This window comes from Mobula hypostoma, chromosome 9 (genome assembly GCF_963921235.1).
Source record: "Mobula hypostoma chromosome 9, sMobHyp1.1, whole genome shotgun sequence".
Classification (NCBI taxonomy): Eukaryota; Metazoa; Chordata; class Chondrichthyes; order Myliobatiformes; family Myliobatidae; genus Mobula; species Mobula hypostoma.
The window spans coordinates 149,896,196-149,920,985 of NC_086105.1; the positions used below are offsets into that span (position 1 = coordinate 149,896,196).

The 24,790-nt window shown below is 45.7% G+C and overlaps 3 protein-coding genes across 5 annotated transcripts in view; 2 read left to right on the plus strand and 1 right to left on the minus strand.

Moving 5' to 3' along the window:
• coro7 (coronin 7) overlaps positions 1-17,534 on the minus strand; it is a 181,350-nt gene extending 163,816 nt beyond the window's left edge. The window contains exons 1-2 of the mRNA XM_063059455.1: positions 17,399-17,534; positions 5,166-5,262 (exon numbers count right to left, since the gene is read on the minus strand). Of these exons, the coding sequence (XP_062915525.1) occupies positions 5,166-5,262; positions 17,399-17,458 (157 nt within the window). The 5' untranslated portion in view covers positions 17,459-17,534. The remainder of the gene's footprint in view (positions 1-5,165; positions 5,263-17,398) is intronic.
• A 2,177-nt stretch (positions 17,535-19,711) lies between these two features.
• The window catches only part of dnaja3a (DnaJ heat shock protein family (Hsp40) member A3a), a 35,079-nt gene continuing 30,000 nt past the window's right edge, over positions 19,712-24,790 (plus strand). For both annotated transcript variants that reach the window (XM_063059469.1, XM_063059471.1), the window contains exon 1: positions 19,712-19,946. In XM_063059469.1, the coding sequence (XP_062915539.1) occupies positions 19,748-19,946 (199 nt within the window). In that variant the 5' untranslated portion in view covers positions 19,712-19,747. The remainder of the gene's footprint in view (positions 19,947-24,790) is intronic.
• LOC134352187 (SEC14-like protein 1) overlaps positions 22,633-24,790 on the plus strand; it is a 147,457-nt gene continuing 145,299 nt past the window's right edge. For both annotated transcript variants that reach the window (XM_063059463.1, XM_063059468.1), the window contains exon 1: positions 22,633-22,644. The gene's annotated coding sequence lies outside the window, so the exon portion shown is untranslated. The remainder of the gene's footprint in view (positions 22,645-24,790) is intronic.

The following is a 24,790-nucleotide window of genomic DNA, read 5'->3' on the forward strand; positions in this document are numbered from 1 at the left end:
TGAACTATATACAATGAGGTATATCTGTGTACGTACAGGTGGACTCGGTTTATAATAGACTAAAATTCAAGTGTTCATAAGACTGACGGCATACGGAAAGAAACTGTTCTTGTACCTATTTGTCCTGGCATACAGTGATCTAAAGCGCCTACCAGAAGGAAGGAGTTGGAACAGGTGATGTTCAGGGTGATGCAACACTACGATCACTTTGCATTAAAATTGGACTTCGCTTTTTTTTCTTGTTCTTGTAAAAATGTGTATGATTTATGTTTTGCTCAGGAATGATACTACGTGCCTGTGATGTTGCTACAAGTTTTTCACATCACCTGTGCATACACGTACCCATGCATGTGACAATATGAGCTGTTAAACAAAAGCTTAAGTTTCTTCCCCTCAGCAGTTAAGCTGGTTAACCATTCTAGTTCTTCCCGCCCCCCCCCCGCCCTTTATCTATAACACCAGTCACTGCACTGGAAACACTCTAAACCACTCTTTATAATACTTTTACATTGGAAATACATCAGAATTAGGTTTATTACATCATGAAACTTTTTAACATTGCAGCAGCACTACAATGCGATAATAGAAAAGTAAACTATGAGTTACAGTGTATACAACAGTTAAATTAAACAAGTACAAAAAAACAGGAAGTAAAACGTAGTGTTCATGGGTTCAATGTCCATTTGGGAAACGGATGGCAGAGGGGAAGAAGCCGTTCCTGAATCGTTGAGTGTGTGCCTGCAGGCTTCTGTACCTCCTCCCTGACGGAGGCAATGTTGGTATTTACGTACTTATGAACACTTTATTGCAATCTATACTTCATTTAAATAATTCTTAATGCTAGCCCCGTCAACCCCACTAGGGTGTAGGCTGCTGAAAGCAGCTTGCCAGAGTCCTCAGTCCTGGGTCAGGCTTCCAAATTGTCCCCAGCTATAGCCATCTTTGAAGATCCTGCCTCTCCCAGGGATGAGGCCTTTGCAGTTTTTATTGGCATTTCTGTAGCTCTGGGTTTTCACAGCATGGGATCGATAACGAGTCTTGGGACTGTCAATGGCAGAGTTTTTAAGTCCTTATAATTGTTGAACGTTGTTCTTTTTGTTGCATGTCACAGCACAGCAACACACCGCAGTGACTCCTAATGCACAAATGTGTACGGCAACTCCTAATGCACAAATGTGTACGGCGAATAAAATTGACCCTTGATCAACTCAGCTTTGGCTCTGAATTAAAAGCCAGTTCAATTACAGTCATCACAAAAACTCAATCTGGTTCATCATCCCTAAAGTTAACTTGCAGGATGAGTCAGCGAGGAAGGCAAATGCAATATAAGCATTCATTTCGAGAGTACCAGAATATAAAAGCAAGGATGTAATGTTGAGCAACACACATCAAAGTTGCTGGTGAACGCAGCAGGCCAGGCAGCATCTCCAGGAAGAGGGACAGTCGACGTTTTGGGCCGAGACCCTTCGTCAGGGCTAACTGAAAGAAGAGATAGAAAGAGATCTGAAAGTGGGAGGGTGAGGGGGAGATCCGAAATGATCTGAGAAGACAGGAGGGGGAGGGATGGAGCCAAGAGCTGGACAGGTGATTGGCAAAAGGGATACGAGGCTGGAGAAGGGAGAGGATCATGGGATGGGAGGCCTAGGGAGAAAGAAAGGGTTAGACCCGACGCAGGCTGGAGATCGTTTCGCAGAACACCTATGCTCTGTCTGCCAGAGAAAGCAGGATCTCCCAGTGGCCACACATTTTAATTCCACGTCTCATTCCCATTCTGATATGTCTATCCATGGCCTCCTCTACTGTCAAGATGAAGCCACACTCAGGTTGGAGGAACAACACCTTATATTCCGTCTGGGTAGCCTCCAACCTGATGGCATGAACATTGCCTTCTCTAACTTCCACTAATGCACCACCTCCCCCTCGTACCCAATCCCTTATTTATTATTTCTCTCTCTCATTTTTTTCTCCTCTGTCCTCACTATATTCCTTGCCCATCCTCTGGGCTCCCCTCCCCCTTTATTTCTCCCTGGGCCTCCTGTCCCATGATCCTCTCGTATCCCTTTTGCCAATCACCTGTCCAACTCTTGGCTCCATCCCTCCCCCTCCTGTCTTCTCCTATCATTTCGGATCTCCCCCTCCCCCTCCCACTTTCAAATCTCTTACTAGCTCTTCTTTCAGTTAGTCCTGACGAAGGGTCTCGGCCCAAAACGTTTACTGTGCCTCTTTCTATAGATGCTGCCTGGCCTGCTGCGTTCACCAGCAACTTTTATGTGTGCTGCTTGAATTTCCAGCATCTGCAGTTTTCCTCGTGTTTGCGTGATGTAACGTTGAGGCTTTATAAGGTAATGCTGAGGTTTTATAAAGCACTGGTGAGGCTTCACTGGAGCATTGTGAACAGTTTCGGGTCCCTTATCTAAGAATGATGTGCTGACATTGGAGAGGGTTCATAAAAGATTCACGAGAATTATTCTCTGAATGAAAGTGTTATCATATGAGGAGCATTTGATGGCTCTAGGCCTGTACTCACTGGAATTTAGAATAATGGGGGGGGGGGCAGGAGACCTCATTAAAATTCATCGAATGTTAAAAGGCCTAGATAGCGTGAATGTGGAGAGAAGTTTCCTATAGTGGGGGAGTCTAGGACCAGAGGGCACAGCCTCAGATTAGAGGAACATCGATTTAGAACTGAGATGAGGAGGAATTTCTTTAGCCCGAGGCTGGTGAATCTGTGGAAGTTGTTGCCACAGGCGGCTCTGGAGACCAGGTCATTTGGGTGTATTTAGACCATAAGACCATAAGACAAAGGAGCAGAAGTCGGCCATTCGGCCCATCGAGTCTGCTCTGCCATTTTATCATGAGCTGATCCATTTTATCCTATTTAGTCCCACTGCCCCACCTTCTCACCATAACCTTTGATGCCCTGGCTACTCAGATACCTATCAATCTCTGCCTTAAATACACCCAATGACTTGGTCTCCACTACTGCCCATGGCAACAAATTCCATAGATTCACCACCCTCTGATTAAAAAAAATTTTTCGCATTTCTGTTCTGAAAGGGCGCCCTTCAATCCTGAAGTCATGCCCTCTCGTACTAGACTCCCCCATCATGGGAAACAACTTTGCCACATCCACTCTGTCCATGCCTTTTAACATTCGAAATGTTTCTATGAGGTCTCCCCTCATTCTTCTAAACTCCAAGGAATACAGTCCAAGAGCGGACAAACGTTCCTCATATGTTAACCCTCTCATTCCCGGAATCATTCTAGTGAATCTTCTCTGTACCCTCTCCAACGTCAGCACATCCTTTCTTAAATAAGGAGACCAAAACTGCCCACAGTACTCCAAGTGAGGTCTCACCAGCGCCTTATAGAGCCTCAACATCACATCCCTGATCCTATACTCTATTCCTCTAGAAATGAATGCCAACATTGCATTCGCCTTCTTCACTACCGACTCAACCTGGAGGTTAACTTTAAGGGAATCCTGTACGAGGACTCCCAAGTCCCGTTGCATCTCAGAACTTTGGATTCTTTCCCCATTTAAATAATAGTCTGCCCGTTTATTTTTTCTGCTAAAGTGCATAACCATACACTTTCCAACATTGTACTTCATTTGCCACTTCTCTGCCCATTCTTCCAATCTATCCAAGTCTCTCTGCAGACTCTCCGTTTCCTCAGCACTACCGGCCCCTCCACCTATCTTCGTATCGTCAGCAAACTTAGCCACAAAGCCATCTATTCCATAATCCAAATCGTTGATGTACAATGTAAAAAGAAGCGGCCCCAACACTGATCCCTGTGGAACACCACTGGTAACCGGCAGCCAACCAGAATAGGATCCCTTTATTCCCACTCTCTGTTTCCTGCCAATCAGCCAACGCTCTATCCACGTATGTAACTTTCCTGTAATTCCATGGGCTCTTATCTTGTTAAGCAGCCTCATGAATGGCACCTTGTCAAAGGCCTTCTGAAAATCCAAATATACAACATCCACTGCATCTCCCTTGTCTAGCCTACTGGTAATTTCCTCAAAAAATTGTAATAGGTTTGTCAGGCAGGATTTTCCTTTAAGGAATCCATGCTGAGTTCTGCCTGTCTTGTCATATGCCTCCAGGTACTCTGTAACCTCATCCTTGACAATCGACTCCATCAACTTCCCAACCACCGACGTCAAGCTAACAGGTCTATAATTTCCTTTTTGCTTCCTTGCCCCCTTCTTAAATAGCGGAGTGACATTTGCAATCTTCCAGTCTTCCGGAACCATGCCAGAATCTATCAGTGGAGGTGGAGCAATCTAAGGTGGAGGTTAGTAGGTTCTTGATTAGTCAGAGTGTGAAAGATTACGGGTAGAAAGCAGGAGGATAGGGTTGAGAAGGAAAGAATGTTCAGCATAGTAGCATAACAGATTTGACAGGCCAAATGGCCTAATTCCGCTCCTATATTTTATGGTCTTATTAACTTCTAGCAGGGAAGGAGATGTTGCCTTACCAAACCTGTCCTGGCCTCTAGACTCAGAACTAGCCCAGTACCCTACTGATAAATGTTGGTGACATATACATACACTCAGTGGCCACTTCATTAGGCAACACACACAATGCTGGAGGAACTCAGCAAACCAGGCAGCATCTGTGGAAAAGAGTAAACACTCTACATTTCAGGCCCAGACGTTGACTGTTGACCGTGGAATGATCAGTGGTTGCAGATGGGGTGATTTGAATATCTCAGAAACTGATCTCCTGGGATTTTCATGCGCAACAGTCTTTAAAATTTGCAAAGAATGACATAAAAAACAAAAAACAAATCCAGTGAGCGGCAGTTCTGTGGGTGAAAACACCTTGTTCATGACAGAGGTCAGAAGGGAATGGCCAGACTGGTTTAAGCTGACAGGAAAGTGACAGTAAACTCAAATAACTACACGCTACAACGGTGATGTGCAGAAGAGCATCTCTGAATGCACAACACATCGAACCTTGAAGAGGATGGGCTGAAGATCACACCCAGATTATACTCATGCAACTATTAAAGTGGCCACAGAGTAAATAAATAAATAAATAAATCCCCCAGGCAACAGGAATGAATTTCCCAGGGGCAGAACTCTGGCAGGAAAGGTTGGCCACAGGGACCGCGGCACCCCCTTGGCCGACCCAATGAAAGTGGTCACTCACCTGGGCTGTTGGCACTGAAAGCGATGAAGACACAGCTCGATTTAATGTGATTCCCACAGGAGACAGCAGAGCCTGCTCGAATTCCATTGATCCACTCCTGAAAAGGCAGAAAAACAGATTTACCATGCCAGCCATCAAAGCAAAACACCTCCAAATTAATCTTCCTAGATAACATAGCACAGCTTACGGCCAGGGCTGTTTGCAAAGTCAGAGTAAAATTATCATCAAAGTGCATATACAGTGGTGCTGGAAAATTTGTGAAGCCTGTAGAATTTTCTCTATTTCTGCATAAATATGACCTAAAATGTGATTAGATCTTCATGCAAGTCCTAAAACTAGATAAAGAGAATCCAATTAAATAACAAAAAGCATTTTTTTTGGTTTATTTATTGAGAAAAATGATACAATATTACACTTATTTGTTGGGAAAAAGTATGTGAACCTTTTCTTTCAGTAACTGGTGTGACTGCACCCCCCCCCCTTGTACAGCAATAACTTAAACGTTTCCGGTAGCAGCTGCTCAGTCCTACACATTGGCTTGGAGGAATTTTAGTCCGTTCCTCCATACAAAACCGTTTGTTTATCAATAGTTCTGGGATACTTCGCATGAACAGCCCTCTTCATGTCATGCCATAACATCTCAATTGGGTTATGATATGGACCCTGACATGGCCATTTTAAAACACGTATTTTGAATTCATTGCTCCCTCAATGATTGCAAGCTGTCCAGGCCCTGAGGCAGCAAAATGGCCCCAAACCACCATGCTCTTTCCACCATGCTTTACAGTTGGGATGAGGTTTTGGTGCTGGTGTGCAGTGTCCTTTTCCTCCAAACATTGCAATGTGCATTTCTGCCAGAAAGTTCAACTTTTGTCTCATCTGTCCACAGAATATTGTCCCAGATTGAGACTTGCAGCAATTTTTTTCCTCCATGGTGTCCTTCCACGAACACCATTCTTGTTCAGTGTTTTTCTTATAGTGGACACATAAACAGAGACATTAGCAAGCTCTAGAGATTTCTGCAGGTCTTTTCCTGTTACCCTTGAGTTCTTTTTCACCTCCTCCAACATTGCACGTTGTGCACTTGGTGTGATCTTTGCAGGGCACCCACTCCGAGGGAGAGTAGCAACAGTACCGACTTTCCTCCATTTGTAGACAGTTTCTCTTACTGTGGACTAATGAACACTCGGGTCTTTAGAAATGCTTTTGTAGCCTTGTCCAGCTTCATGCATCTCTACAATTCTTCTTCTAAGGTCCTCTGAACGTTGTTTTGATCGAGGCATGGTGCACATAAACAGATCTTTCTTGAGAAGAGCAGGTTCCGTCAGTAACCTGATTTTGTGTGTCTTTTAGGACAGGGCAACTCTACAACCCACAGCTCCAATCTCAACTCATTGATTGGAACATCTGACTCCAAATAGCTTTTATAGAAGGCATTACCCCAGAGGTTCACAGACTTTTTTGAAGCTGGACTGTGATTGTTTAAATCATGGACTCAGTAACAACAAGTAGTACAATTGTTTGCGTGTTATTAGTTTAGGCAGATTGTGCTTGTCTATTATTGTGACTTAGATGCAGAAAACCAGGTAATTGTAAAGGGTTCACAAACTTTTTCTTGCATCTGTACGTCTCTATAAACTACCTTGAGATTTGTTATCTTTCAGGCAGTACAGGAAAAATAAATACAATAGTATTTACAAAAATGCATAAAAAAGACTGACAGACATCAATGTGCAAAAAAAAGACAACTTAGAGTCATAGAGCAATACAGGACAGAAACAGGCCTTTCTGTCCATCTAATCCATGCCAAACTGTTATTCTGCCTAGTCCCATTGGCCCGAAAATGGACCACAGCCCTCCATTATCTTATATACTTACCCAAAGTTCCATGGCAGGTCATTCCAGGTTTGTACCTCCCTCTGAGTGTGCACCATGCCTCGGGTTCCCCTTAAATATTTCACCTTTTTTAATATAGGTTAAAGGTGAAAGGTGAAATAACTTGGCATTTAAAAATATGGCAACATGAGTTACAAAGAGTCCTTGACAGCGAGTATGTAGGTTGTAGAATCAGTTCAGCATTGAGGTGCGTGAGGTTATCCACACTGGTTCAGGACCCTGATGGCTGTAGGGTAACGACTGTTCCTGACCCTGGTGGTGTGGATCCAAAGGCTCCTGTACCTCCTTCCTGATGGTATTAGCAAGAGAGTACGGCTTGGGCGATAGAGGGTCTCTGATGATAAGACGCTGCTTTCTTGTGCCAGCGCTCCTTATGGATGTGCTCAATGGTGAGAGCTTTGCTTGTGATGGACTGGGCTGTAGCCACCACTTTCTATAGACTTAAAGAGGTCTTGAAGAGCAAATTTTTCCATTCGGAGGGTACATGAAACAAGCTGCCAGAAGTGAATGAGGCAGGTTTTCTTCCACTTATTAATAAAAGACATTTGGACAGGATTATGGATAGAAATGGTTCAGAGGGATAGAATCAGAAGCAAGCTCATTATCGTCATTTTATACAACGTGAATTGCGTTGTTTTGCAGCAGTTCAGTGTAAAGACAAAATAATAATGAATTACAACAAAAAAAGGAAATAATGAGGCAGTGCTCATGAGATCATGAACCTTCTAAGAGGCTGATGATGGAGGGGAAGAGTTGTTGAGTGTTTGTCTTTGGACTCCTGTACCTCATCCCTAGTACACGCGTCCCCGGCTTTTCCAACGTTCGCTTTACGAAACCTCACTGTTACGAAAGACCTACATTAGTTACCTGCTTTCGCTAACAGAAGGTGTTTTCACTGTTACGAAGAAAAGCAGTGTGCGATAAAAATTAGCGCGCGCGCCCCGAGCAGCCGCTCTCCCCCGGATTCAGAACTGCAATCTCGCCGGCATTGCTTAAACACGTGCCCGTGAGCAGCTGTTTGCAAGCTGAGTTCTATGGTGTCGGAAAAGCCTGAAAGAGCTCGTAAGGGTGTTATACTTAGCGTAAAACTAGACATAATTAAGTGTTTTGATCATGGTGAACGAAGTAAGGACTAAGCAACACACATCAAAGTTGCTAGTGAATGCAGCAGGCCAGGCAGCATCTACAGGAAGAGGTGCAGTCGACGTTTCAGGCCGAGACCCTTCGTCAGGACTAACTGAAGGAAGAGTGAGTAAGGGATTTGGAAGTTGGAGGGGGAGGGGGAGATCCAAAATGATAGGAGAAGACAGGAGGGGGAGGGATAGAGCCAAGAGCTGGACAGGTGATTGGCAAAAAGGATACGAGAGGATCATGGGACAGGAGGTCCGGGAAGAAAGACAAGGGCGGGGGGGACCCAGAGGATAGGCAAGAGGTATATTCAGAGGGACAGAGGGAGAAAAAGGAGAGTGAGAGAAAGAATGTGTGCATAAAAATAAATAACAGATGGGGTACGAGGGGGAGGTGGGGCCTTAGCGGAAGTTAGAGAAGTCGATGTTCATGCCATCAGGTTGGAGGCTACCCAGACGGAATATAAGGTGTTGCTCCTCCAACCTGAGTGTGGCTTCATCTTTATAGTAGAGGAGGCCATGGATAGACATGTCAGAATGGGAATGGGATGTGGAATTAAAATGTGTGGCCACTGGGAGATCCTGCTTTCTCTGGTGGACAGAGCGTAGATGTTCAGCAAAGCGGTCTCCCAGTCTGCGTCGGGTCTCGCCAATATATAAAAGGCCACATCGGGAGCACCGGACGCAGTACATCACCCCAGTCGACTCACAGGTGAAGTGTTGCCTCACCTGGAAGGACTGTTTGGGGCCCTGAATGGTGGTAAGGGAGGAGGTGTAAGGGCATGTGTAGCACTTGTTCTGCTTACACGGATAAGTGCCAGGAGGGAAATCAGTGGGGAGGGATGGGGGGTACGAATGGACAAGGGAGTTGCGTAGGGAGCGATCCCTGCGGAGTGCAGAGAGAGGGGGGGAAGGAAAGATGTGCTTAGTGGTGGGATCCCGTTGGAGGTGGCGGAAGTTACGGAGAATAATATGTTGGACCCGGAGGCTGGTGGGGTGGTAGGTGAGGACCAGGGGAACCCTATTCAAAGTGGGGTGGTGGGAGGATGGAGTGAGAGCAGATGTACGTGAAATGGGGGAGATGCGTTTAAGAGCAGAGTTGATAGTGGAGGAAGGGAAGCCCCTTTCTTTAAAAAAGGAAGACATCTCCCTCGTCCTAGAATGAAAAGCCTCATCCTGAGAGCAGATGCGGCGGAGACGGAGGAATTGCGAGAAGGGGATGGCGTTTTTGCAAGAGACAGGGTGAGAAGAGGAATAGTCTAGATAGCTGTGAGAGTCAGTAGGCTTATAGTAGACATCAGTGGATAAGCTGTCTCCAGAGACAGAGACAGAAAGATCTAGAAAGGGGAGGGAGGTGTCGGAAATGGACCAGGTAAACTTGAGGGCAGGGTGAAAGTTGGAGGCAAAGTTAATAAAGTCAACAAGTTCTGCATGCGTGCAGGAAGCAGCGCCAATGCAGTCGTCGATGTAGCGAAGGAAAAGTGGGGGACAGATACCAGAATAGGCACGGAACATAGATTGTTCCACAAACCCAACAAAAAGGCAGGCATAGCTAGGACCCATATGGGTGCCCATAGCTACACCTTTAGTTTGGAGGAAGTGGGAGGAGCCAAAGGAGAAATTATTAAGAGTAAGGACTAATTCCGCTAGACGGAGCAGAGTGGTGGTAGAGGGGAACTGATTAGGTCTGGAATCCAAAAAGAAGCGTAGAGCTTTGAGACCTTCCTGATGGGGGATGGAAGTATATAAGGACTGGACATCCATGGTGAAAATAAAGCAGTGTGGGCCAGGGAACTTAAAATCATTGAAAAGTTTAAGAGCGTGAGAAGTGTCACGAACATAGGTCGGAAGGGATTGAACAAGGGGTAATAAAACCGTGTCGAGGTATGCAGAAACGAGTTCGGTGGGGCAGGAGCAAGCTGAGACAATAGGTCGGCCAGGACAGGCAGGTTTGTGGATCTTGGGTAGGAGGTAGAAACGGGAAGTGCAGGGTGTGGGAACTATAAGGTTGGTAGCAGTGGATGGGAGATCCCCTGAGCGGATAAAGTCGGTGATGGTGTGGGAGATGCTGCGTCCGTTGCTCCCGATGTGGCCTTTTATATATTGGTGAGACCCGACGCAGACTGGGAGACCGCTTTGCTGAACATCCACGCTCTGTCCGCCAGAGAAAGCAGGATCTCCCAGTGGCCACACATTTTAATTCCACATCCCATTCCCATTCTGACATGTCTATCCACGGCCTCCTCTACTGTAAAGATGAAGCCACACTCAGGTTGGAGGAACAACACCTTATATTCCATCTGGGTAGCCTCCAACCTGATGGCATGAACATCGACTTCTCTAACTTCCGCTAAGGCCCCACCTCCCCCTCGTACCCCATCTGTTACTTATTTTTATGCACACATTCTTTCTTTCACTCTCCTTTTTCTCCCTCTGTCCCTCTGAATATACCTCTTGCCCATCCTCTGGGACCCCTCCCCCCTTATCTTTCTCCCCGGGCCTCCTGTCCCATGATCCTCTCATATCCCTTTTGCCTATCACCTGTCCAGCTCTTGGCTCCATCCCTCCCCCTCCTGTCTTCTCCTATCATTTTGGATCTCCCCCTCCCCCTCCAACTTTCAAATCCCTTACTCACTCTTACTTCAGTTAGTCCTGACGAAGGGTCTCGGCCTGAAACGTCGACTGCAGCTCTTCCTACAGATGCTGCCTGGCCTGCTGCGTTCACCAGCAACTTTGATCTGTGTTGCTTGAATTTCCAGCATCTGCAGAATTCCTGTTGTTTGCGTTTAAAAGGACTAAGTGAGTTTGGCTTGTGGAAGTTGACGAACATGATGTTGAAGAGGTTTTGGCATCCCATGACCAAGAACTGATAGATGAAGAGCTGATGCAATTGGAAGAGGAAAAGATAACAATCGAAACCAAATGAGTAATGATAAAGTACGACTTTAATTTTGAACGGGTACGTCGGTTTAGGGGATATTTGCAAGATGGTTTGAGTCCTTACAAAGAACTCTATGATCTAAAAATGCGCAAGGCTCAGCAGTCAAGCAAGCCTTCCACATCAGCCACAGCAGACGACGATCCTCAACCTTTGATATCGAGGCGGGCAGAGATAGGAGATGACGACCTGCCTGCCTGATCGACGATGAGATGACACCCCAGTGTCCCACCACCCCAGCCCCTGGGCCGCGGACAGATACCAATTCGTGGAGAATGCAGTGGTAGCCGGGAGGCACACAGCACATCTTTAAGAAAAAAGCCAAAATAAACATGCTAATTAATTAGGTGCTGCCCGGCACATAATTAATTAGCATGTTTGTTTTGGCTTTTTTCTTAAAGATGTGCTGGATGCGACCCGGCTACCACTGCACCGCTGCATTCTTCGCGGATCGGTATCAGTTCGCTGCCTGAAGGATGGGAGCCACAGCACCACCCCAGCCTCCGACAACTCAGCCTAACACACCATCATCAGTGTGCTCGGCGCTGTCTTCCCGATTCCGGAAAGTGATACTACACTGTACATACATTATTTCTAATTTATATAGGCTGTGTATTTTTATGTGTTATTTGGTATGATTTGGCAGCTTCATAGCTTAAAGGTTACTGGAGAGGCTGTTTCTGCCGAGAGCACTTGCGTGAGATTTTCGCTACGGAGAACAGTGCGGGCAATGATTGTAGAAAAGTATTTCTACTTTATATAGGCTGTGTATTTATCGTATCATTCCTGCTTTTACTATATGTTACTGTTATTTTAGGTTTTATGTGTTATTTGGCATGATTTGGTAGGTTATTTTTGGGTCTGTGAATGCTCACAAAATTTTCCCATATAAATAAATGGTAATTGCTTCTTCGCCTTACGACATTCCGGCTTACGAACCGTTTCATAGGAACGCTCTACCTTTGGATGGCGGGGGAAACCTGTAGTGGTAAATATAAAGGACATGACCCAGGCAGCGAGGGCCCTTACTAATAGATGCTTCCTTCTTGAAGATCTCCTCAATGATGGGAAGGGTTGTGCTTGTGATGGAGCTGACTGATTCGACAACCCTCTGCAGCCTCTTGTGATCCACTGCCGTTAGTCAAGTTCAGAGTACATTATCAAAATGTTTACAGTGTACAATCTTGAGATTCGACTTCTTGCAGACAGGCAGAAAATAAAGAAACACCATAGAACGTACTTAAAGAAACACCCCATGTCAAATGTGCAAACAGATCACGCAAGCAAAACGCCAACAAATAAGACACAAACCATTAAACATCAAACTGTGGAATCCTTGAAATTTAGTCCACAGCCAAGAGCCACCTAGGCAAGAAAAGCTGGTCCAGGATCGAAGGCCGTGGCCACAGCCACTGAGTCAGTCAGTTCAGTGCTGTATTGATGGCTACAAGCCACCGCCACAGATTCAGTTCCAGGCTGCAGCACCTCAGACAAATAGACCAAATAGTAAAGTGTGTTTAGTTCTGAGGACATTAAACTGCAACGGAAAGCAAGTCCACATCCACAAGCTGCTGAGGTGATCGAATCTTGCAGCATGGGACCCAAGACTCCTGTACCTTCTGCTGGCAGTAGCGAGGAGACCAGTCAGATGCAAGCAGGCAGCACTGAACACCCACTCTTTTTCCACTCTCGTCCCCATTGACTTTGATCCTGTTTGACGCTTCAATCGGCATGGAGTAATGGAACCAACCAGGGGTTCACATTCTACTATTAGGAACTGACGCAGCAACAGTCGTAGCTGCACTCCAGACCAAATCCTCCAGGAGATCGTAGAAGAACCAGATCATTCAATCAGCCAAAAAATACATTTTTATAAGGGAAATTACGGGCTGCAGCTGAGCGCATTTCAGATGATGTATAGCATATCCGGCAATTTTGCAAGCTGCCTGCAAAATGTTACCATCTTGATGACGATGCAGCCAGTCAGAATGCTCTCCAAGGTACATCTGCAGAAACATTCTCAAGCCTTTGGCGACATACCAAATCCCCTCAAACTCCTGACGAAGTAGAACCACTGCTGTGTCTTCTCCGTGATTACATCAATGTGATGGGCTCACGATAGATGTTCACACTCAGCAACTCGAAGCTGCTCCCCCTTTCCATTACTGACCCCTTAACAAGGACTGGTGTGCTCTGTCAATTTCCCGTTCCTGAAGTCCACAATCAATTCTCAGGTAGACAGTTTGGTCAATGCAGACAGGCTGGGTCCAAGCCCTGTTTAAGTGTCATAAAAATCTATGACTAAGTGTTAGCTTGTCGATTTCTCTCACACAATTCACAAGCTACCACCTCTCATTCTGCTCAACTCCAGGAATGCTGACAAGTCCGGGCAGAGGATGTGATCACACTGAAAACCGAGCCATGCCCCAGCAGCTCTGTAAGACTTGGAGGAAACGCTAGGCCAGCATAGTACACAGAGCGGTTGCACTGTTGGGAAATCTTTCAAATAAATCAGAATTAAAACCTCCAATGTCCATGAGTGGAAGAACCTTCAAAAAGCAGTGGACTCAGCACAGTCCACAGTCCATCAGAGGCAAAGCCCTATCACCTACTGAGCACATTTACAAGGAAGGCTGCTACAAGAGATTCATCAAGAACCCCGAAACATCTGGGCTATTCCCTCTTCTTGCTGCTGCCATCGGGAAGGAGGTACAGGAGCCTCAGGTCCCACCACCAAGTTCAGGAACTGTTATACCCTTCAGCATCAGGCTCCTGAACCACCGTGGATAACTTCAGTCACCTCAACTCTGAACTGATTCCACAATCTACTGACTCACTTTCAAGGACTCTACAGCTCATATTCTCAGTATTATTTATTTACTTAATTATTATTCATTTGTAAAGTTTGGCTTCTTCTGCACATTGGTTGTTTGTAGGTCACAGTTTGTGTAGTTTTTCATTGATTCCACGGTATTTCTACTATAAATGCCTTCAAAAATGAATCTCAGGGTAGTATATGGTGACATATACGTACTTCGATAATAAATTTACTTTGAACTTTGAGGCAGAAACAGGATTATCATCACTGACGTGTCACAAAATTTGTTTTTGGCAGCAATCCATTAAAAACACTACAAGTTACAATAAAAATATTGCGCAAAAAGAGATCACAATCATGAGAAAGTGTTCACGGGCCATTCAGAAATCTGATTGCAGAAGGGAAGAAGCTGATCCTGGAACATTGAGTGAGCGTCTTCAGGCTCCTATTGGTAGTAACGGGAAGACAGCAGTCTCGCTAATGACGGATGGTGCCTTCTTGAGGTATCGCCTTTCGACGATGTACTCGATGGTGGGGAGGCTGGTGCCCGTGGTGGAGCTGGCTGAGCTTACAGCATCTGCAAATCCATACGAGACACTGATACAACCAGTCTGTGCTACAGGAGTTTGCTAGTCATTGATGGACACAGCCCAGCACATCACAGAAACCCTCTGTGGACTCTGTCTACACTGTAAAGCAGCCATCCTGATCAAATACTAACGCTATCAGGAAAAAGGTACAGTAACCTAGAGACACATAGCACCAGGTTCGGGAACCCATCAGGCTCCTGAACCAGAGGGGATAGCTTCACTCGCCTCATCACTGAAATGTTCCCACAATCTATGGACTCACTTTGAACTCATCTTGTTCTCAACATTTTTTGTTTATTATTATTATTATTTCTTTTATTTTGCATTTGCAGTTTGTTATCTTTTGCACACCAGTTGAACACACAGCTTGGTGTGTCTTTCATTAATTCTATTATGTTATTATTCTATTACGGATTTATTGAGTATACCCACAAGAAAATGAATCTCAGGGTTGTACCTGGTGACATATATGTACTTTGATAATTTACTCTGAACCCCAAACGTTCTCTCTTCTCCCACCTGGCAGGTGATCAAAAGCCCGACAGCATGTACCACTAAGCTCAAGGACAGCTTCGACCCCAGTTAGAATACTATTGAATGTGCCCTAGTATAACAAAATGGACTCTTGACATTACAATCTTACTCATTATGATCCTGCACTTTATTGTCTGCCTGCACTGCACTCTCTCTGTAACTGTCACACTTTATTCTGCATTCTGTTACTGTTTTACCTTGTTCCTCCTCAATGCACTGTGTAATGATCTGGTCTGTGTGAACAGTTTGCAAGACATGTACCACGGTACGTGACAATAATAGACCAACTCCAACTCCAGCAGAGCAGGGCAGACGGCCTACTCCTGCCCGTTTCCTACACTCTTGGGCGTGCACTGCAACCCATCGCAAATTAAGATAGGCAATGCAGGAATACATCTTTCCCCCCATGACTCTGATCATTATATTTACAAACTCATCTTCATTTTTCATGTCTTGCCATCTGATTATCTTCAAAGCTCCTGACTGTCACCATCTCTGAAAATCTATCCTGAACCCAACGTATTGATGCAATTACGAAGAAGGCACATCGGCGGCTATATTACATCAGGAGTTTGAGCAGATTTGCCACGTCACTGACGACTAGTAATTTTCTACTAATATACCGTGGAGATTCTGGCTGGCTGCATCACAGCCTAGTACGGAGACACCAATGCACAGGATCGGAAAAAGCTGCCTAGGGTCGTAGCCTCAGCCAGCTCCATCATGGGCACTGGCCTCCCCCGCAGAGGACGTCGTCAACATGCTGTGTTGGTCATTAATGACCCACACCTCTCAGGACATTCCCTCCTCTCATTACTACCACCAGCGAGGAGATACCTAATGACCCACACTCAACAATTTAGCAACAGCTTCTTCCCCTCCCATCAGATTTCTGTACAGACCATGGCCACTATTTTGCTCTCTTTCTGCATTATTTATTATTTCATACCCATTTCCTTGGGTGGCAGGGTGGAAACACAGGAGGTGCAAGGCACTCTCCTTCCCTCTGCTAACCTGCAGGTCGCCCTCGGGCAAGGTGTAGCACCTGTAGATGAGGTCCTTCATCATCTGCCAGACGATGCTGAGGATGTTCTACGAGTCTGTGGTGGCCAGTGCTATCATGTTTGCTGTTGTGCACTGGGGCAGCAGGCTGAGGGTAGCAGACACCAACAGAATCAACAAACTCATTCGTAAGGCCAGTGATGTTGTGGGGATGGAACTGGACTCTCTGACGGTGGTATCTGAAAAGAGGATGTTGTCCAAGTTGCATGCCATCTTGGGTCAATGTCTCCCATCCACTACATAATGTACTGGTTGGGCACAGGAGTACATTCAGCCAGAGACTCATTCCACTGAGATGCAGCACAGAGCGTCATAGGAAGTCATTCCTGCCTGTGGCCATCAAACTTTACAACTCCTCCCTTGGAGGGTCAGACACCCTGAGCCAATAGGCTGGTCCTGGACTTATTTCCTGGCATAATTTACATATTACTATTTAACTATTTATGGTTTCATTATATTTAATTATTTATGGTGCAACTGTAACGAAAACCAATTTCCCCCAGGGTCAATAAAGTATGACTATGAAGGCAATGACAGACCACTTCTGTAGAAAAAAATTGCCAAGGACAATCATGGTCATGGAAAGACCATGATCGCCTACGCTATACAACATATTATATTCATTTACAGTAATTTTACTGTATTGTACTGTACTGCTGCCGCAAAAACAAGTTTCACGGCGTTATGGCAGTGGTAATAAACCTGATTTTGATCTTCCGCCCTTCCCGTCAAGGCTTTCGCTTGTGCATGCTCAGCTTCTCTCTGACTTCTGATGTGGTGACAGATTCCTCTGCCGCCTAACACTGGTCCTCTTGCAGGTCAGAACTGCAATTTGCTGCAAAGCGCGACCACTTCCCCCTCTGTCAGAGACAGAGGAAGGAAATTGCAGCATTTCTCACTGAACGGTAGCTGGGTGTGAGGGAGCAGGCTTTACCCCTGCCTCTTCAGCCACCTCAAAGACAATGTTTTAAAAAGTCCTGTTCCAACTCGCAGGTGAGAGGCACAAAGGAAAAAATCCACTTTTCTGATAGAAACAGTATTCCATTTGTAAAATAATTCTCCTGCACCTTTCAAATAATGAGGAGGCATAAAACGCTTTGTAGCAACCACAGGGCGGGAGCCTGTGCACAGCACGATCCCACTAACAGCAATTATAACGGCACGAATGGGGTGTCACTGAACCTCGGAGCCCAGGCACCAGCCGCGCTCCCTCAGGGGGTTCCTCACCCAGCTCGGTCTCCCTCCCCCGGCCCCGGCTGCACACTCACCCCTCGGGCCGGCAGTCGCGGCGTCGCATTCTTGTACTTCGACGCCTTAAAGCGACTCATGACTCCGCCGCCGCTCGGTCAGCGATTGCACCGGGTGTCCCGGGGCGGGTTTGCACACTACCGGGCCCGGTCACGGGACACCTGTCAATCACCAGAGGCGGCGGGGGCGCGGCCTGATCCAGCGAATGGCGGGACGCCTGGGCGGAGCCTGTGATGCAACAGCGGGTAATATTGTGGGCGGAGCTTAGCGTAAATTGACGGGAACACGTGGGCGGAGGGCGGAACGATTCACAGTCGTACTTTATCGATCCCGGGGGAATTCGGTTTTCGTTACAGTTGCACCATAAATAATAAATAGTAATAAAACCATAAATAATTAAATAGTAATATGTAAATTATGCCAGGAAATAAGTCCAGGACCAGCCTATTGGCTCGGGGTGTCTGACCCTCCAAGGGAGGAGTTGTAAAGTTTGATGGCCACAGGCAGGAATGACTTCCTGTGACGCTCTGTGTTGCATCTCGGTGGAATGAGTCTCTGGCTGAATGTACTCCTGTGCCTACCCAGTACATTATGTAGTGGATGGGAGACATTGACCAAGATGGCATGCAACTTAGACAGCATCCTCTTTTCAGACACCACCGTCAGAGAGTCCAGTTCCATCCCCACAACATCACTGGCCTTACGAATGAGTTTGTTGATCCTGTTGGTGTCTGCTACCCTCAGCCTGCTGCCCCAGCACACAACAGCAAACATGATAGCACTGGCCACCACAGACTCGTAGAACATCCTCAGCATTGTCCAGCAGATGTTAAAGGACCTCAATCTCCTCAGGAAATAGAGACGGCTCTGACCCTTCTTGTAGACAGCCTCACTGTTCTTTGACCAGTCCAGTTTATTGTCAATTCATATCAGATCAATTCAGCATCAGATTTACACGAAATTTTGTTTATGACAGGAACACAGGGCAAGGCATAAAATTACTAAAAACTACAATAAATTAAAAGTGAAAAAATAAATAACTAAACTGCGTTCACAGACCGGCTGGAATTCTGACGGCAGAGGGGAAGAAGCTGTTCCTAAAACTCCTGAGAGTATGTCTTTATGCTCCCGTACCTCCTCCCTTATGGAGACAAGGGCATATTCCAGATGGCGAGGGTTCTTAATGATGGATGCCACCTTCTTGAGGCACCCGCTTCTGAGGATGTCCTCACTGGTGGGGAGGATTGTGCCCCGAAGGAGCAGTCTGCATCCTGTGAATTAGAGCCTCCATACCGGGAGGTAGAATGCGCTCCACTGAAGACATTGCTGGAGTCTTTGGAGACATACCAAATCTCCTCAGACTGAAATACGTCATGAATGTTGCTCATTTCAGCCTGAAATTTTCAGAGGTAGTGTTCATGGACTGCTCAGCTTTGATGGAAAAAGGGGAGAAACTGGTCCTAAATTGGTAAGCGTCGGTCTTTGGCCTGAAAATCAACAAACAATAGATGCTGTAAATCCGAAATAAAAACGAATTGCTGAAAACTTTCAGAAGCAGTTAACATTTACATAATCTGTGTTCCCATCTCACTCTCATTTAAATCTCTCACTGGTTACTAAAGTACTCTTTTCTGTTTTTACTGCCAAGTGAAAGTCCTCCTTTTTTTTAACCACATACCTGTACATACACAAGTATACCTCACTGTATATAGTTCACGATTATTTGCACTATTGTTTTGTTTGCTTTTTGATTCTGTACAGCGAGAGCTCAGGGAAATCGGCATCAAATTCCCTGTATGTGTCCACATACTTGGCGATAATAAACGATTCTGATTCGGATTCTGAATATTCCGTCTTCCATGTCCTTACCTATTTATCTATTTATCGATCCCCCAGCAGCAGTCTACACTTCCCGCTGCCAACATAATCAAAGACCCCACCCACCCCGTACATTCTCTGCTCCCTCTCCCATTTGGCAGAAGATACAAAATCCTGTAACCACCATGAGCCTCAATGATTTTTTATCCCATTGTCATCAAACTATTGAATGCTTTCTTTCCTCAGACATTAAATTGGTCTCTTGACCTTACAATCTACCTCGTTGTCATTTTCCACCTTATTGTCTGCCTGCAGTGTACTTGCTCTGTAGCCACTGCACTTTATTCTGCGTTGTTATTGATTTACCTTGAACTACCTCGGTGCACTGTACTGAAATGGGCCCAGGGGACGGGACAAGTCGGGCAATAACGGGATTGCCCTTCCCCTCAACCCCAGCACTCAGAGGCCAGGCACAGCCTGTCGCGCAGGCGCAGTGTTGCGGTGACGTCCCCGGCGTGCGACATCGAGCGTATGTGCGCAGGCGCACCAAGATGGCGGCGGTGCGGTGCCTAACGCGTCTGGTGTCTGTGTCCTCGGGCCCGGCGGCCGCTGGCCCGCTGCTCGATGCCGGGGCTTTGCCAATCTATGCTTCCCGCCGGCTCAGCACCACCTTCGTGAAGGGTCGCGGGCTTCTGTCGGCCGGAGGGGTGGGCCTGAGGCTCGGGCTGGAGCTGTGGCTCAGGCGGCCCGGTGAGTAGAGGCATGGAGGTTAGGGGTCAGTTGGTGTTCGGCCATCAGCAGCCGGGCCGCGGGAGCTTTCAGCCCCGGATCGCGCAGGGAGGAGGGCGATTCGCTTGGCCGTGAGGGATTTCTCTGCTATCCCGCCCTCCCAGTGGCTTGCAGTCAGGAACCCGTGTGAGGCGAGTTACGGTTGGACTCCTCAGAAGGGCCCTTAACCTCCCCCATGGTCAACTACAGGGCCCCAAGCTGCACGAGATGACAAATATAAAGTGCGCATTATCTGTCACCAGCCCCTTTTGATTAAATGTATCGTGTGACCGGGGGTGGGTCGGTGCTTGAATATGGTGTGCTTATGATTCCAGAGAGGAATTCTGGCAAATACCTGGCCCCGCCCCATTATCTATGGGAAAGACGTCCAGAATTTAACTATGGAGAAGCAGCAGAATGTTTGACCTGAGACATTGTCCCGAAGCCTCAATAATTCCTTTCCTTCCCCTCAGATGCTTATCGCTCCACTGGGTTTCTCCAGCACAATTATGTTTGTTCTGGATCGTACCTTCTGCGGTCTCTAGTGTCTGCACTCTGTTCCATTCCACAGATGTTGCCCGAGTTGCTGAATTTTTTCCTCTGGTATTTTGTTGTTGTTGCTGACTTTTAGCATCTACAGTTTTTTAAAATCTGCATTTATAAAATTTGAAGTCACAGAAGAAATTGAAGAAATGGTGGAGCAGATTAATTGGGCTATTTAGGCCGACACTCGGTTACAGGACCAGCTAATGGTGATGGTCTTTTTTAACCATTAAGAACTTAAAGTACTGCAGTCTATTCCAGCAGTGAGTTGCCCATTGGACATTTTTCATGTGGAATGCTGCAAGTCTGATTTATTGTCAGATGGCGGGGAGCTGCGTGGTCTTGGTCATGGTGAGGGCAAGGCCCCACGCGGCAGTGCCGTCCAAGAGAGGGGGCTGGAGTCGGTGCTGGCCCGGTGTTCTCTGGGCAGGAAACCAGCCACTTCGCAGCTGCAGGCTGCTGAAGCATTCATGGACTCAATGTGTGACTATATTTTACTGACATCTTATGTGCTTGCTATCTTGTATAGAGTATAACCTTACACCTGAGCTACAGAGTAAAGCTGCTTTGTTTGTCTGTATTCAGTGGTGTAAGGCTGAATGACAATTAAACTCGAACATACCAGACTGAAGTGGAGCCAAGCGTTGATGAAGGAGATTGAGGAGGAGACAAGTCTGTAAAGGGTTTGGACATTTTCATAGGAGACGGAATGCATTAGGGGAAAATGTGAGGTGGAGAGCATTCTGACTGTTTGCATCACCATCTGATATGGAGCTACCTCTGCACAGGATTGGAAAATGGTGCAGAGGGTTGTAAATGCAGCCAGCTCTGTCATAGGCCGTAGCTTCCTCCCAGCTGAGGACATCTTCAAAGTGTGATGCCTCACGAAGGGCCTTCGCCTCCCAGGATGTGCCCTCTAGGGAGGAGGTACAGGAGCCTGAAGACACACAGGAACAGCTTCTCCCCCTTAGCCATCAGGTTTCTGAATGGTCCATGAACACTGCCTCACTATTTTGTTCCCTATTTGCACTATATATATTTAATTTGATATTTCCCAATGTAACTTACAGTAAATGTAACACTGAACTGCTGCAAAACAACAAATTTAGCCACATACGCCAGAGATATTAAACCTGATCCTGATTAGAAAAGCATATTTTTGTTTGCGGGAGATCCATGAGTTCTTGGTGCAATGAACGTACTTCATGCACAGCAAACAAGAAGTTGGTCTTTGTTGCAAACGAATGGATTGCAAAAATACGGCAGTCTTTACAATAGAGGGCTTTAGGGAGACCTATCGGGAGAGCTGTACAGCTCTTCTCTTACTTAAGGTAGAACTTGTTTGCCTTGATGGCAGTGAAGCAAGTATTGATAAAGTATGTATAAGGGTTAATACGTTAGTTAAACAATAGCAGCCTGTTCTTTCTGAAAGAAATGGCTGATGATCAACAGATGTGCTAAGCCATGCTGAGCCATATTTCTCCTCAGAGTTAGACAGTGTTTCAAGGTCTTTGTTTCTTTGTGGGGTCAGGTGCAGAGATAAGACCAGCCTGTTCTGTCCATTATACCTATTTTGTAATTTGTCTCTCAGTACTGTCAAGCAATAGATAAGTCTTGACTCCAGCTTGGTATGTGTGGGGGTATCTGAACACTATATCTCTTCTGAAAGGGGAATTGAGAGTTATTTGGCGGATCGGGCAAGAACAGTCACAGACTGAGTAAGCCTCAGGTGCTTTGAATAGGGAGTTTGTACTGTTATGAACCCCTAAGGTTCATATTTTCTGTGGACTCACTTTAAGGCACAAGAAAGAACTGAAACTAACTTTTGGATTTCTGCTGAGTTCGGAGATAGAGGGCACCGAGCAGCTCGTGGGTCGCCATGGTGACCGAGGGCGGCGTTATTTGATGGACAATGGATGTTATGGTTTCTCTGCAGCGTGTTTGCTTTTTACAAGGACAGTTACAGACACAAAGAGACGCATGCTGGGAGTCAAGATGGATTTGATCAATGAAAGACAACAATGAGTGAGGTCCTGGTTTAAACTTCCAGTAGCCCAAAAAGGGGTGAGTTGAGATCGAGCCTGAGTATTGATAAATGACTCTTACAAGTTTTCTGCAACTGGAATGAGTTTGCAGGGAGAGAGAAGGGAGGAGCTACTTGATGGACAGCTGGTGTTCAGCGTGGTGAGATAAATAGAAGGTCAGCTGACAGACTGACAGACACATGGTTTTGGACACTGGATGAGCTTTGTTGTGCCCGCAGAAAGGTGGGTTTTTGGAGGATCGGTCAGGAGAATCGATCAGTGGCTCTCGCAGTGTGAAGAAGGTGTGACCGGTGGGGAGTTATTCATGTGTCCAACCCTCGCCTGGGTTGATAATTCCACCACAGAAGAACGGTCCCCTTTTGCTGTGGTCACATTCGGTGACTTTAAAGGAAGAGAAGAGGGGAGAGGAAGGTTTGAAACAGAAGAAACCTAGTGACAAAGAGGTCACTGTTTGGACTCTCTCTCTCTAAGTAGCCCATAAGGGTGAGTTTGATTCCATTCGAATACGAAGGTGTGGTTGTCACATGGTTAATCCACAAGAGTGGGTTCTCTGGTGAGGGGAGTACCTTTGTGAATACCACTTGTATGTTACCCTTGTTTGGGTGTGGTAGTTCACTGAAGAAAGGTACCCCTGTGGCAAATCACTGTTAGAGTTATTTCGTATGTCGTTGAGCTGGATAAGTTTTTTTTGCACTACCTTACTTTCCATTTTTCTATTTATGATTTATAATTTAAATTTTTAATATTTACTGGTTTTTACTATTTTTAATATTTAATGTTTGTAATCCAGGGAGCGGGAAGCGCAGAATCAAATATCGCTGTGATGATTGTACGTTCTAGTATCAATTGTTCGGTGACAATAAAGTATAAAGTATAAGTGGCTATCACAGTTGTGTGTTCGGGGTAACCTTGTGTGGAAACTACCTGTGTGTGATAATCCTTGCCTGGGTTGGTAGTTTTACCACTTGAAGAGGGTCCCCTTAGTGATAGACTATTGTTGGTGATAATCCCTACGTGGATTCTGTTGGAGTATCCTGTGGCCACCACTTTGGGATGACCCGTAGCTGAATTCGGGTGTGGTACCACTTGTGTTGAAAGGATATTCGTTGAAGATCACTGTCGCTGATACTTCGTGTGTGGAGTGGAACAACTTTGGAGATGAAACCTACCACTATTGTTATTCTGTATTGCTGTCGTGGAATCTGTGGAATATTGACATAATTGCCTTCTCACAAAATTCGCCTTTGGATTACAAACATATCACATTAATTAACCTGAAGAATTAAATATCTCTCTTTCTATCACTACTCAACTCAATACCACGAACTGAACTTTACTCATCATCGTAAGACTATCTGTTTACCCCAAGACTTGAAGAAGCTTGATTTTTCATATATTTCCACATTTATATATAATCATTGCTAACCTGTTTGATATATCTGCATTTATATTACTGTATTGCGTAGTTACTAATAAATTTCATTAGTTAATAGCAATACTGGACTCCAAAGTGTTTTCCATCTCTGCTGGTTCTTTAACCCCTCACAGGGTACGTGACAGTACTTATACGGTTTCTGAGTGACTTTATCCAGATTTGACTTCCACAGTATCAGACTAATCTATGGAATGAGGGTTTGGCTTGTTACGGCTCTAGCTGGAGTTTAGAAGAATGAGAGGTATCTCACTGAAGCTTCAGATTCTGAAGTGCTTTTAATTCCTTTTATACATGACGGATGTCATTGGCAAGATGATTGTTCCTTGTGCATTTCTAATTGCCTCTCAGAAGGAGGTGGTCTCTTCAATGAAGATGGTAAGTGACTAGACGGCAGCCTGTAAATGGTGGCACAGGTCTACGTCAGTTACCCCTGCCCTTGGTTGTTCGCAGTTGCAAATGTTGGAGGTGCTGTCAGAGTCGTGATTGTGTCCATCTCGTAGGTGGCGCTTGCTACCACAACAGGCTGGCAGTGGTTGAGAGAGTGAATGTTAGTGTGGTTTTCTCCTGGATAAAAATATCAAAAACGAGTGTTGTTGGAGTCGCACTCACCAGGCAAGTGAGTGTAAAAATCAAGTTTATCACTGACGTATGTCTTGAGATTTGTTGTTTTTCAGCAGCTGTACAGTGCAACACAAGTTGCAATGAGAAATATAAAAAGTAGTGCAGAAAGACAGCAAAATAGTGAGAGAGTGTTCATGGACTGTTCAGAAATCTAGAAAGTTCGGATTTGTGCATTATTGATG